General features: G+C 42.3%; 1 protein-coding gene across 1 annotated transcript in view; it reads left to right on the top strand.

Annotated features, from left to right (window-relative positions):
* COPG2 (COPI coat complex subunit gamma 2) overlaps positions 1-15,164 on the top strand; it is an 89,327-nt gene that overhangs the window by 47,470 nt on the left and 26,693 nt on the right. The window contains exons 10-15 of the mRNA XM_073619425.1: positions 1,404-1,537; positions 9,699-9,766; positions 10,166-10,354; positions 10,495-10,590; positions 12,351-12,594; positions 13,800-13,875. Coding sequence (XP_073475526.1) covers positions 1,404-1,537; positions 9,699-9,766; positions 10,166-10,354; positions 10,495-10,590; positions 12,351-12,594; positions 13,800-13,875 — 807 coding nt within the window. The remainder of the gene's footprint in view (positions 1-1,403; positions 1,538-9,698; positions 9,767-10,165; positions 10,355-10,494; positions 10,591-12,350; positions 12,595-13,799; positions 13,876-15,164) is intronic.

Consider the following 15,164-nt stretch of genomic DNA (forward strand, 5'->3'; position numbering starts at 1 on the left):
CTACTTCTCTTGTGGGTCACAGGCTTGCACTTTGTTCTGCACTCCTGTGACCCGGTTTCAGCCGACAGCAAGCTAAAGTCCGTTGTCAGCTGACATCACTCAACTGGTCCAGGCTCTGGAGAGATCCCAACTTTAATGTCCGGATCTACCCAGATGCCTGGACTGGCAGCTGGCTCAACTTCCCAGAGCTCTGTACAGAGGGAACGATCTGTCAGTTTCTCATCCCTGTAAAGCAGGGATGAGAAACTGAGAGATTTAGTAGTAAAAAGCAGCACACTTTGCACCCATTACACATTGTTAAGCACACATTTAACCCCTTCATCATCCTAGATGTTAACCCTCGTCCCAGCCAGTGTTATTTGTACAGTAGTATCACTGTATTAATGTCAGTGGCAGTTATTCAGTTTTCCCCAGCATCAGTGTCATATTGCCCGCTGCACTATCCCAGTCGCTGATTGCTGCCATTAGTAGTATAAAAAAAGAAAGATTCCAGTATATACTGCATACCATAGTCTGTAGGTGCCATACCTTTTTCTGCATACATATCAACATGCGGTTATTTATTTACATATTACTTTTATCAAAAACATGTAGCAGAATGCATTTTGGCCAAAATTTCTTTTTATTGGATGTTTTATAGCAGGAAGTCAAAAGCATTAGTTTATTTTTTTCAAAATGTTCAGTCTTTTTTCATTTATATTGCAAAGAATAAAAAAACCCAGTGGTGATCAAATACCACTTCATGCATGAAGGTCAAAAACCTTGAACCGTAAAAGAGAAGTATGGTTTTCTTCTTCTTTTTAATTTTTTTTTTTTTTTTTTGGAATCGTACTTACCTGGGTGGATGCGGTATCGGTCTATTGCATCTGTCCCTCGGCGCCTCTGCACTGAAAACCGAGCCAATTGCTCGGCTTTCACAGCTCCGTGAGCAGAGAGCTGTAGACTGTCAGTTACAGCTCTCTGCTCATCGCGCTCATTGGAGCGCTGAGCTGTGGAGCGAGCTGAGCAGCCGTTTCATGCTCTCAGAGACTCACTGCGAGGCTGAGCCGGGTGTCAGTCCAGCCACCTGGCGGATCCAGACTTTTTTGTCGGGAGGACGCGATGTCTGGACTGATATCTGTGACGTCAGCAGTGCGGACTTCAGTCCGCTCTCTGCTAAAATGGTTCACAGGAGTGCAAAACAAATTGCACTCCTGTAATCCATAGGAGAAGCCCACCCAAACAAGCTTTGGCTGGACTTCTCCTTTAACTACCACTGGGGGGGTTTGTCTTCTGTTTTGCAACATGTTTTGAATTTTTGTGATCTTGATTTCTTAGTTATCTTTTCCCCACAGCAACTTGCTGCTCTTTTATATTTTTGAAGCCTTTTCTTTTGTAGTTCATCATTCATGTATTATTTATAGGCACAACAGTCCTTTGTTTGACTTTATTGAAAGTTGCCTTCGGAACAAACATGAAATGGTGATCTATGAGGCAGCCTCAGCCATCATTCACTTGCCCAACTGCACTGCAAGAGAACTAGCCCCAGCAGTTTCAGGTAAGAGGCCATCAGCTTGCTTCAAACATTCCTAGCGCTTGTGTAAACAGGCGTTGTTTTGCTTTGTTGAAACATTATTAGTACTGTTTGGATGACAGTTCTGAGGCTGCATTCAGCCTGCTTTGCTTTGTGTTCCTTTGGATGCAGGTCAAACCCAGCCATTTGCTGCTTGAGGAGCTATGCATTATGACTCAAAAGGCAGTAACATTCATGTACATGAGAATATCCATCTGTATGTAATCTGAGAAGAAAACAAAAATATAAAACGATATTAGTAACATGTTTTTGTTTTGTTTTGTTTTTTTCATTTTATTTATAGTTTCATTGTGTATTATGCCATCTGCATACAAAACTAGAAAGGGAAAATACGCTGTAATGTAGACAGCCAAAATCTTTAGAAATAATTAAAAGAGGAATTGCACTCACAAACTTTTGTGAATGTTATGTCCATCACAGTAACCATAAACATCATCACTAATAGCGGTCCATGTGGAGGAGGCTCAGGGTAATAACTGGTTACCATGGAAAACTGCATCCTGCTCTAGTTCAGGAGACATGAAGACCACAAATAGAACCATAGTACATAGATCCACTTACATATAATAGAAGCGTAATGAGCTTGTCATAGCCTCTGAGGCCATATCTACAGCCTGCTGTAGCCAGTGATCAGACTGTTCATCCAGTCCAGTCTCTTTCCCCTATTGCAGGACTGTAATGCAAAAATCTGTCAGGAGCTGTACAGGTCCAGTCCTGTGTACTGGCGACTTTGCCGTGGGTCAAGGAGCAGCAAGTCAGGGCTCAGTATTGCTTCTGGGTTTGGTTTGGTTTTGGTTGTTTGGGAATGTGTTTCTGGTTATAAAACCCTTTCTCAAGCCTTTTCATTTTCCTGTGTAAGCTATATTAGATTTTGTCAGTTGTCAGCTACAGTTATTAACACTATTAAAACAAAAGGGTTAAACCATAAACTCCATATATAGTTACTGGGAATTTTAATAAAATTGTGGCAACCTTAATATTAAAAACATTATTATCACTTATCACTGTTTTTATTCTTAAAATTAGTATAACCGCATGAGCACTATTTTACCACTAGGCTGACCTCCTTCTTAGATAATAAGTAGCCCCTCACATAAAAAAGAAAATTGTAATATTTGCCCCAATTGATGCATGCAAGATACTAAGGGCTCGTTTGGGCTTTTGTCAATACCTTGTATTTAAGCGCCATATAAGAAGCGTTTTTTAAAGCCTCATAAGTGCCCTTCAATGCCTGCCATGAATATTAAAATGAACACCTCACAGTGCAGTACACACAGGAGTGGTAGCATTGTGTTTAAAAAATAAAGCAGCATGTCGCTTTCCATAAGCACCAATGCTTATCAGTCACCTTCATTAATTTCAATGGTATTGCACCGTAGCGACCCTGTATCTTTACGTTGTGCTGTGAAGCATTTATAAAATATTTGCGGGGTGCTGTGGGAGAGGCAGTGGAAGCCTCTATATCCTAGAATGCACTGGAAATAATAGAGAACTAGGACAGAACAGCTCCAGTCACTTCCTGTTTGTACAGAGCAGTCGTGGGGTAACACAATTTGCTTCTGTGTATAGGCAAAAGCATCAAGCCAGCCAGCCATTAATACTGACTGTGCCAGGCAGGAGCGTATTATTGCCAGCGGCAAAGCTTTTTGTGTCAGGAAGAGACCTTGTCTGCAAGCCTCAGTACATGGAAGGGACAGTGCCAGCAAGTGTCATGAAGGCTATTAAATGTACTAGTACTCATAAAACAGCACACAGGGTAATACGATCGGAGCATACCAAAAAGAAAGACAGATCTGTTAGCAAGCGTGTATAATCTTTAGACTGGGAGCTGGACCAAGCCAAGAGTCAAAGAGATCAAAATATACAAATATGCTTTGCAGAGAATTCACAAAAATACCTGCTATCACACCACAACCTAAACACCTCAAAGCAGATCATTCCCTCTACATCACTTCTCCTTTATTATTATTATTATACAGGATTTATATAGCGCCAGCAGTTTGTGTAGCACTTTACATGAGGGCAGACAGTACACTTAAAATACAAATCAATACAGGACGGATCAGGGGGCCCTGCTCGTTAGAGTTTACAATCTAGAAGGGAGGGTCAAGTGGAACAAAAGGTAATAACTGGGGGGGGGGGGGGGTGAGCTGATGGAGAAAATGAAAATACAGTAGTTGGGTGTGGTTAGGGTAGGCTTCTCTGAGGAGAAGGGTTTTCAGGAATCGTCTAAAAGCTAATAGAGTAGGAGATGAGCGGACAGTTTGGGGTAAGGCATTCCATAGGATTAGAGAGGCTTTGGAAAAGTCCTGGAGGCGAGCATGGAAGGAGGTGACGAGGGTGCTAGAGCGCAGAAGGTCTTGAGAGGAACGAAGGGAACGAGTAGATTGGTATTTAGAGACTATTATTATTATTCAGGATTTATATAGCGCCAACAGTTTACGCAGCGCTTTAAAATATAAAAGAGAGAAAATACAGTTATAATACAATACAATACAATAGGATTAAGAGGGCCCTGCTCAGAAGAGCTTACAGTCTAATAGGGTGGGGCAGGTGGTACAAAAGGTTGTAACTGTGGGGAATGAGCTGGTGGAAGTGGTAGGAGATTAGTTGGAGACGTGATAGGCTTTCCTGAAGAGATGAGTTTTCAGGGATTGCCTGAAGGTAGCAAGAGTAGGGGATAGCCGGATAGATGGAGGTAGCGAGTTCCAGAGGATGGGAGAGGCTCTGGAGAAATCCTGGAGACGAGCATGGGAGGAGGAGATGAGAGAGCTTGAAAGCAGGAGGTCTTGAGAAGAGCGGAGACGTCGATTTGGGTGATATTTGGAGACAAGATTAGTGATGTAGCTTGGGGCAGAGTTGTGAATGGCTTTGTATGTTGTGGTTAGAATTTTGAATTTAATTCGCTGGGTGATTGGGAGCCAGTGTAGGGATTGAAGTAGAGGGTTGGCAGACACTGAACGGTTGGTAAGGTGGATAAGTCTGGCAGCAGCATTCATGATAGACTGAAGAGGGGATAGCCTATGGAGCGGTAGGCCAATGAGAAGGGAGTTGCAGTAGTCAAGGCGAGAGATAACAAGGGAGTGAATGAGGAGCTTGGTGGTTTCATTTGTTAAAAAAGGGCGAATTTTAGAGATGTTACGGAGGTGAATTCTACAAACTTTTGACAACGATTGGATTTGAGGATTTAAGTGGTATTGGAAGCCGTGGGCAGTTATTAAGTGACCAAGGGAGGAGGTGTAGATAGAGAAGAGAAGGGGTCCAAGAACAGAGCCTTGGGGGACCCCCACAGAAAGGGGCAATGGAGAGGAGGAGACTAGGCTAGTGATGTAGCTGGGGGCTAAATTGTGGATGGCTTTGTAAGTAGTTGTTAGTATTCTGAATTTAATTTGTTGGGTGAGCGGAAGCCAGTGGAGGGATTGACAGAGAGGGGTAGCAGACACAGATCAATTGGTAAGGTGAATGAGTCTGGCAGCAGAATTCATGATGGATTGAAGAGGTGATAGACTATGTAGAGGTAAGCCAATGAGAAGGGAGTTGCAGTATTCAAGGCGAGAGATGACCAGGGAGTGAATTAAGAGCTTTGTTGTGTCATTGGTTAGAAAGGGGTGTATTTTGGAGATGTTGCGGAGGTTGAGGCGGCAAGATTTGGACAGTGATTGGACGTGGTACTTAAAGGAGAGTTCAGAGTCCAGGACTAGACCTAGAACCTTGGCATGTGGGGATGGGTTTATGGTTGCATCGATCTAATGCATCGATTTTGACATAAAGATCAGGGGAAGGGAAAGGAGCATATAGGGGAGAAAAAATTTTAAGTTCGGTTTTCGATAGCTTGAGTTTGAGGAAGTGGTGTGACATCCAGACTGATATATCCGATAGTAAATTAGTGATACGTGAGGAGACAGGGAGTGAGCTGAGGGGTAGAGAAATAGATTTGGGTGTCGTCAGCGTAGAGGTAGTATTGAAAGCCATGGGAGGCTATCAGCTGACCCAGGGAGGCGGTGTAGATTGAAAATAGGAGAGGTCCAAGAACAGAACCTTGGGGGACCCCAACAGAGAAGGGAAAAGGAGAAGAGGAAGTAGAGTTGTAAGAAATGCTAAAGGTGGATAAGTAGGAAGAGAACCAGCGAAGAGTACAGTCACGGAGACCAAAGGTGTAAAGTTTTTTGAGGAGGAGAGGGTGGCCAACAGTATCAAAGGCAGCAGAGAGGTCGAGGAGTAGGAGTACAGAATGATGTCAATTGATTTTGGCCATTAGTAGATCATTTGTTAGTTTTAGGAGAGCAGTTTCTGTGGAGTCTTGAAGACGAAATCCAGACTGAACGTGATCAAGAAGGCTATTATCAGCAAGGTGGACGCTCAGTTGGTTGTAGACCAGACGTTCAAGGAGGTTAAGAAGGGGAGCAAGGAGATGGGGCGTAGGTTGTTAAGATTGGATGGGTCCAGTGAGGGCTTTTTAAGTATGGGTCTGACAAGTGCATGTTTTAGAGAGTTGGGGAAGATGTCAGAAGAGAGGGAGAGATTGAAGATGTGGGTTAGAGAGTGTAGCATAGAGGCAGAGGGTGAACATAGCATTTGCGAGGGAACAGGATCCAGAGGGCAGGTGGTAAGGTGGACGTTAGCAAGTAGTTTAGCAGCCTTGTCTATAGTGGCGGGGGTTGAAAGAGGGAAGTAATGATTGTACCTATGGGCATGAAGTGTAAAGCTTGGAGGGTATCTGAACAGTAGATATCTCCTCATGAATTGCCCCTTTCGCGCAGGTTTTCCGATCAGGTCCTCCTGTCAGTTTTTCAGGCGGACCTGATCGAATGCTCCATTTACTGCTATGGAGCGGCGGATGTCTGCTGACATCCACCGATATCCGATCCTGTCTGTCAAATCCAGACGGAAGGAAACTATTTTCCATCCATCTGGAGAATCGGATCGGATAGGTTCGGATGAAAACGGACAGGCGGTTCGTTTTCATCCGATCTCCATAGAGGAGAACGGGGCTTTGACAGGTCCATCTCTGCACAGTGAGCGAAGACGGATCTGTCATCCGCCTGCTCAGCTGGGATAGACTGATCGATCCCTGCTGAGCAAAGCGGAGTCCGTACACGGACAAGCCCGTGTGAAAGGGGCCTTAAGCAATTCCCACTAGAAGAACAACACTTTATTGGGCGTTTAACAAGCACAGGCATTTCCTTGTCAGAATATTCCCACTCACCAAGCTTTGCATCAGGTTTATTCATAATTTTATCACAATAGATGCGTAGCAGTGTTCAGTTCACTGCTTTACTAGCCAGCATAATCAGAACAGATAAAGCTTTATTTTATTTCACCCAAAAAAAAGCCTGTCGCCTGCCACACAGGGAGCAGAGGTTCCGATCTGCAGCTGGCTGTAAGCATTGACACACTGCTTGCCTGAAAAAGAAAACAAGCTATATCCGTTTTTTTATTCCTTTTTTAAGTCATGTTGAAGTTTAGTTGTCAGAATTGCTAATTAGAGGCTGAACTCTAGATATACAATAGGAAAACGTTCATGAGGAATGTTTTAATTTGCCAGAAGTTTTTACGTTTTCAGCAAATCCAGGCACTCCTGACAAACGACACAGTCCTGTACTGTAACTTTCTCCTGACCTCAGTACAGCCGTGGCTTTTGAGAATGACACAAATATTAATTTTCACAGTCTGCTGCTTCAGTGTTTTGAGATCTTTTTGTCAGATGTTACTATGGTATACTGAAGTATAATTGCAAGCATTTCATAAGTGTCAAAAACTTTTATTGACAATGACATGAAGTTTATACAAAGAGTCAATATTTTCAGTCCACCATGGCATGCTGTCAATCAACTTCTAGGCCACATCCTGACCGATGTCAGCCCATTCTTGTATAATCAATGCTTGGAGTTTGTCCGAATTTTGTGTGTGTGTTTTTTTTTTTTTGTTTTTTTTTCACCTGCCTCTTAAGGATTGACCACAAGTTCTCAATGGCATTAAGATCTGGGGAGTTTCCTGGCCATAGACCCCAAATTTATATGCTTTGTTCCCACAAGCCACTTAGTTATCATCTTTGCTCCATCATGCTGGAAAAGGCATTGTTCCTCACCAAACTGTTCTTGGATGGTTGGGAGAAGTTGCTCTTGGAGGATTTTTTTTTTTTTTTAGCATTCTTTATTCATGGCTGTGTTCTTAGGCGAAACTGTGAGCGAGCCCACTCCCTTGGCTGAGAAGCATCCCCACACATGAATGGCCTCAGGATGCTTTACTGTTGGTAGTGCTCAACTTTTCTTCTCCGGACAAGGATTTTTCTGTATGCCCCAAACAATCAGAAAGGGGATTGATTCATCAGAGAAAATGACTTTCTCCCAGTCCTCAGCAGTCCAATCCCGGTACCTTTTGCAGAATATCAGTCTGTCCCTGATGTTTTTCCTGGAGAGACGCTAACTTCTTTGCTGCTCTTCTTGACACCATGCTATCCTCCAAAAGTCTTCTCCTCACTGTATGTGCAGATGCATTCATTTACACTTGCCTGCTTCATTCCTGAGCAAGCTCTGCATTGGTGGTGCCCCGATCCCGCAGCAGAATCAACTGTATGAGACAGTCCTGGAGCTTACTGGACTTTCCTGAGCGCCCTGATGCCTTCTTCACAAATGCAGTGGAAATGTTTTTTATGGGATTAAGTTCATTTTCATGGCTAAGAGTGACTCTGCAATTTATTGCAATTCATCTGATCACTCTTCATAACATTCTGGAGTATATGTAGATTGCTATCAAAAAAACTGAGGCAGCAGACTTTTTGAAAATGAATATTTGTGTCATTCTCAAAACTTTTGGCCGCGGCTGTACAGTTGAATCGAGTGCTCATGCTCCCTGAGCAGCGTTGTTCAGGAGCTTCAGCACATTGATGATAATATGTCTGTGTTTTCTCCTTTTTGTAAACATGTTTACAATGTTGCTGATAATACTGTAGAAATCAGTAGAGCCTGTTCGGCCTTGCCTGCAGAACTTCCCTCCCTTTCCCAGTCTGTGTACTGTTGTGCAGAGGAGTATTGCACAGAGGAGTTAGAGGCGTATTATACAGCACATTTAATTGTTTTATTGAAAATTTATTTTTCTTATGAACTCATAACTAGATGAAATTATACCAATTTTTCTGCCTGTAGTTCAGTTCTAAAGTAGCCAAAGTAGCCAAATAGTTTTTTTATAGCTTTTGATGTAGTAGGGCATAGTTAAAACCATTGTCCAATTGGGGAAATTTCTCATTTCCCATCACTTCTTGTTGTGAGGAAAATGCCCCTCTTAGATGTCACTGGAACCAGTGTTCCATTGGAAGGTGCCCCTTTCTTATTCTTCTTGTTGAGACAACTGGAAATTTTTGAGATTTCCCATCACCTTCTGTCTCAGTGTCATTGGTCACCAGGACAAATGGAAAGGGTGAACCTCCCAACAAACTGCATTAAAAATGTAAAAGATATCAGGTTAGCTTATCCACATGCAAGAACTAAAAAAATGTGGTTATACGTACACTTAAAGTTGTTATAAACCTCTGACATGAAACATGAACAAAGCATATTTATCTATAGTGTGTACTTGTCTCAATTCAGAGCACTAAGTGTCATTTCTGTCTGCTGCCTCGTTCCTTTGCTATCAGCATGAATCCCTTCTGTCAGGTGTTCCTGACACTAAGAGGTAAAAAGGTGACAGGGGAACGACCTACATTTCCAATCACATGCGATTCTTTGCAGTGCAATTTGAGCTCATTTATTTTATATGGACTCAAATCGCACTGCACGAAAAAGGTGCAGGCTGTTGTGGGGTGTCGTTAATGCAATCTGCTGCGGGTGTCAATTTGAAATTAACACGGTTTGATATTAATTTGGTTTGGGAAACGCACAGGATTCGCTGCGTTTTCCAGAACCGCATATATATGAAAGGAGGCTTACATAAACAGGTACAACTTATGTAGGAGAATTTATTTAATCTGTGTATCACCTGAGGCCAGTCACTTCACTGGGTGTATGTGAGTGTATGTTACAACCTTACTGTGTATAAGGCAAAATACAGTTATTTTATTTGTGTACCTTGATCAATCGCCATGATTTCATATTCATTTTTTATGTGATTTTTTTTTTTTTTCTTTTAGTTCTGCAACTTTTTTGTAGCTCTCCCAAGCCTGCTTTGAGATTTGCTGCAGTGCGAACTCTTAACAAGGTAGGCTTGCTATTCTCATGCCTATATGGTTGTCTTCACACTTTACACAATATGTTAAAGCTTACCCCAGACATACTGTAAATAGCTCTGACTAACTATAGCATCTGTAAATGTGCCATAGAAAACTAAGCCACAAAAAGCCATTGTGGCACATTCATGAGTAAGGCACAGGCATGCACTGATCTACACCATGCAATTCAATCTGTGATTTTTATTGCACCTTGCTATTATTCTAAATGTCTATTTTATCCAGATAAAAACAATTAAATACATTATCAGGGTTATGTGGACTTTTTAGAAAAATATTACCATAATTTGAGGCATATTGAAACCCACTAAAATCTTAGCCATATATTTATTTTATTTTGAGCTGTTTGCTGTGTTTATATTTTTATTTAGGTGGCAATGAAGCATCCATCCGCAGTTACTGCATGTAACCTGGACCTGGAAAACCTCATTACTGATTCCAACCGCAGTATCGCTACCCTGGCCATCACCACTTTGCTGAAAACGGGTAGTGAGAGCAGCGTTGACAGACTAATGAAACAGATTTCTACTTTTGTCTCTGAGATCTCTGATGAATTCAAAGTAAGAGAAAAGCCAGAGAGCAAATTTTAAATATAAATTAGGAGATGCACAAGTGATAATATCATTTTGATTAAAAATGTTAAAAGTGGTGCATGTATAGGATTTACGTATTTTTATTTTATATATATTGTGTTTTTCAGGTTGTGGTTGTACAAGCAATCAGTGCCTTATGTCAGAAGTATCCTCGCAAACACACTGTAATGATGACTTTTCTCTCCAACATGCTTAGAGATGATGTAAGTCGTCATCCAGGGTCTCTCTGAGAATCTAATCTTAATTTTTGTTATGTTGTTGCATTAAAGGTGGTTTCTGTTTTTTTTTGTTGCCTTTAATGCTTTTAGGTCCTGCAGTATGGAATTTTGCAGCTATATACAGTTCTGCATAAAAGTTTGCATACCCTTTGAGAATTGGTAATATACAGTATAAGCAGGCAAAACACGTTTCTTTTATTTCTTATGGGATTCGTATTCAACTGTAGGTCATAACAGAATGGCACAATCCTAAAACAAACATGGCAACAAGTAAACAAATGAAATGACCCCTGTTCAAAAGTCTGCATCCTCTTAGTTCTTAATATTGTGCGTTGCCCCCTTTAGCATCAATGACAGCGTGTCGTCTTTTTTTTAATAGTCGTCTATGAGGCCCCGAATTCTTGCAGGTGGTATAGCTGCCCATTCATCTTGGCAAAATGCCTCCAGGTCATGCAAAATCTTTGGTCGTCTTGCATGGACCTCCCCAGAGTGGCTCAATGATATTAAGGTCAGGAGACTGATGGCCACTCCAGAACCTTCACTTTTTTCAGCTGTAACCACTGGAGGGTAATCTTGGCCTTGTGCTTAGGGTTATTGTCGTGCTGGAAAGTCCAAGAGCGTCCCAAGTATAGCTTTTGTGCAGAAGAATGCAAAATTGTCTGCCAGCATTTTCTGATCCGTTTTCACAAGATTCCCTGAGCTCACACACCCCAAAACATCTGTGAGCCACCACCATCACAGTGGGGATGGCATTCTTCCCCTTCAAGCATAGCGCTAATGGTTGTGGCCATAAAGCTCTATTTTGGTCTTGTCACTCCAGATTACAGTGTGCCAGAAGCTGTGAGGTGTATCAGGGTGTTGTCGGGCATATTGTAACCAGGCTTTTTTGTGGTATTGGCGCAGAAAGGTTTTTTTCTGGCAACTCGACCGTGCAGTTAATTTTTGTTCAGGTATCGTCGTATTGTGCTCCTTGAAACAACCACGCTGTCTTTTTCCAGAGCAGCCTGTATTTCTCCTGAGGTTTCCTGTGGGTTTTTCTTTGTATTCAAAAAATGCTTCTGGCAGAAATCTTTCTTGGTCTACCTGATTTTGGCTTGGTATCAAGAGATCCCCGAATTTTCTACTTCTTTGTAAGTGATTGAACAGTACTGACTGGCATATTCAAGGCTTTGGATATATTTGTACATCTTTTTCCATCTTTATAAAGTTCCATTACCTTGTTATTCAGGTATTTCTACTGTTCTTTTCTGCTCCCCATGGCTCAGTATCTAAACTGCTCAGTACATCCATGTGAGAACTAAACTGATTGACTATGCGCAGACACTAATTGAAAATTAAAAAGCCACAGATGTTGGAGATTAACCTTTAATTGCTATAATAACCTCTGTGTGTCACCTTGTATTTCTGTACCAAAGCCAGAAATTCCAGGGTATGTAAACTTTTGATCAGAGCCATTTGGGTGATTTTCTGTTATCCTGATTAAAAAAGGAGCCAAACAACTATGTGATAATACATGGCTTCATATTATCACCATCCTTAAAATACCGTTTTTTTTGGCACGATCAGTCATATTTTCAATATTCGTGCCAAAATGTTACGATTTCTGCCATGGTATGCAAACTTTTGAGCACAAATGTATGCCTGCATGAATGGGGCAATTTAGTAAATGTGAGAACCATTTTATTTAGTCTGGTTTAGGTTTATAAATGTGCCATAATAAGGTTCGATTTGTCCACTTTCTACAGGGAGGCTTTGAGTATAAACGAGCTATTGTGGACTGCATAATCAGCATTATAGAGGAAAACCCAGACAGTAAAGAATCTGGACTAGCCCATTTATGTGAGTTCATTGAGGACTGTGAACACACTGTGCTTGCCACAAAGATATTACATTTCTTGGGCAAAGAAGGTCCTCGGACACCTAACCCATCCAAATATATCCGTTTCATCTTCAACAGAGTGGTGCTGGAGAATGAGGCTGTCAGAGCAGGTAAGTGTGAATGGCAGTTTTGAACAGTCAGCTGTTTGGCATTAATGATTTATACCATCCCTCCCCTTGCTATTAGTATACTGTATGTGCAGAAAGATGCAAGTTCTTTGTAACCGTACTTAGACTGTAACCTAACCATCTACAGCAGCAGTCCCCAACCTTTTTGGCACCAGGGACAGGTTTCTCAGTAGCCAATTTTCCCAGAGACCTGGGGGGGATGCGAGGTTTGAGGAGGGGCTATTCATGGAGTCTGTCCTCAGCCCCCCTTTCCCTTCACATCACAGCCCCCCTTTACATTACAGTGCAGCCCCCTTAACATCACAGTGCCCAGTTTACATTAATGTAACAGGGCTGCTCTGTAAAGGGTGCACTGTAATGTAAAGGGGACTGCTCTGTAAGGGGGGCATTGTAATGTATAATGGGGGGCTGTGATGTATAGGGGACTGCACTGTAAAGGGGCACTGTAATTATTACACAGTGCCCCTTTACAGTGCAGTCCCCTTTATATTACAGTGCCCCTAGCTATCACAGCCTCCTCAATCACAGTGCCCATGCAGTCTGCCCCCTTTTCTCTCTAACATGACACTTCTTCATTCTAATGTATGCCTCCCCTGCACAGGACTTGTACCTTTGGCAGGGCAGATGCTGTGATCAATCAGTGTGTCTCCTCCCACCCACCCAACAATGTCATCCTATCAGCAGGGCAGGGGGTGGAATGAGCTCTACATTCCAAACTGCAGCTCCTCCCACCCTGTTGATTGAATGACATCATCGACCAGGCGGGCGGAGGAGCCAGGAGAGGACAAACAGGCATGGCCACACAGCAGGAGGTGAGCGGCGACCGTGATCTGTGATAGCCCTGTGTGGACCGTGGTCGCCGCTCATCTCCTGCTGTGCGGCCCGGTCATCAACAGGCCACGGACTGGCACTGGTCCGCAGCATGGGGGTTGGTGACCCCTGATCTACAGTATGTGCACCTTGGGAGGTGATTACTTTATATGGATCCAGACAGCTGCTCATACAGTACATGAGAACAGGAAGAGGACTTTCAGCTAATTAATGACTGCTCACTCTTGAGAGGTGGGTTGTACAATAAAGGTTAGATGCCAATACTAATGTGAGTATCGTAGATTTCATTTTAGACCACTTGTTTTGTTTTGCACTTTCCTGACATGTAAAAATAAGCAATATTTGTATTTTACCAGCTGCTGTTAGTGCATTGGCCAAGTTTGGTGCACAGAATGAATTCCTCCTTCCCAGTGTTCTGGTACTCCTACAAAGGTAATTTCTAAACACATGGTCACCAAAAATAATTTTGTTTTTATTTAAAGTGTAACCAAACCCCAGGACAAATATGTAATATATTGTTGTTTATTAGTGCTTAGATGTGGCGGCTGAATTTGGTTTCTTTTTCTGGATGTTTTTCTTTTTTTTTCACCCAGTGATCCTGCCAGTAACACACTTCCTGTCCAATGGTAACAATGCTCAGTCACAGTACTGTATTTATGGAGGAAAAGCATTGTCACCGTAGGGCAGAAAGTGTGTCAGGACTACAGAACACTCTGCTTCCCATCCTCATTATAAAGGGGGATGTGGTCTGTAGTCCTAACACACTTCCTGATAGCATTGTTTGAGATAAAAATGCAGAGTGCACTGACTGGATCGGCATGTAAAGGCAATCTGAGAACAATTGGTTAGCCAGCAGTATTGCCTGTAGGCTCTCTGCAGCTGATCTTTTTCCCGTAATTGACTTACCAGTCTTTGTTCTGTGTCGTGTCTCTATATAAAAGGGGACATCTTGACACAGGAGCACCTCTTTGCTTCCTCATGTTAGAGCATTTCCTCCTGATGACTGGTGGTCTTATTACTGGTGTAATATGATTTAGAAGACAAGGAATCACAGACTGCATGATGCAAAAAATAAGATATTGTTACACTGCAGCTTTCTCATTAGCAAGGAGAACAGTGGGCAGCACAGCAGGGACAGGCAGCAGTGCCTCTCACACTACAGATATACACTAATTAGCCATAGCGTTTTGACCACCCACCTAATGTTGAGTAGTTTTCCCTTTTGCTGCCAAAACAGCCCTGACCTGTTGGTAGAGCTCTGAGGCTGTAAGCACAGGAGTGCCTAGACACCCCGATATTTATTTTTCAAGAGGCATTCAATACAGAAGGTGAATCTCTCTCAGGGGTATTACTTAGGCACATATGTTTTAAATCCTCCTATGTGATGGAAAAAAAGTTAAGTAAAAAAAAAAAAAAAAAATGTAAAATTGCACCCAAGCACAAAATATCCCACCCCCTGGGCCCAAATATTTTTTTTTTTTTTTTTTTGAGGCCCCCCCTGCCCTCACATACACGTACGTACAAACCTAAATGCACATGTCGGGGGCACCCATTTGCAAAAAAAGGAAGATGTGTTTAAGCTAAAGTAAATACACACTGGGGGGTTAATAAACCCCCCTCCTGCCCAGACCAGCTTTCAGCGCTGTCACTCTTTGAACTACAATTGCGCAGTTATACAACACTGTACCCAAAATACATTTTTATCATTTTTTTCCCAACAA

This window comes from Aquarana catesbeiana, linkage group LG03 (assembly GCF_042186555.1).
Source record: "Aquarana catesbeiana isolate 2022-GZ linkage group LG03, ASM4218655v1, whole genome shotgun sequence".
In the NCBI taxonomy this organism is placed as follows: domain Eukaryota; kingdom Metazoa; phylum Chordata; class Amphibia; order Anura; family Ranidae; genus Aquarana; species Aquarana catesbeiana.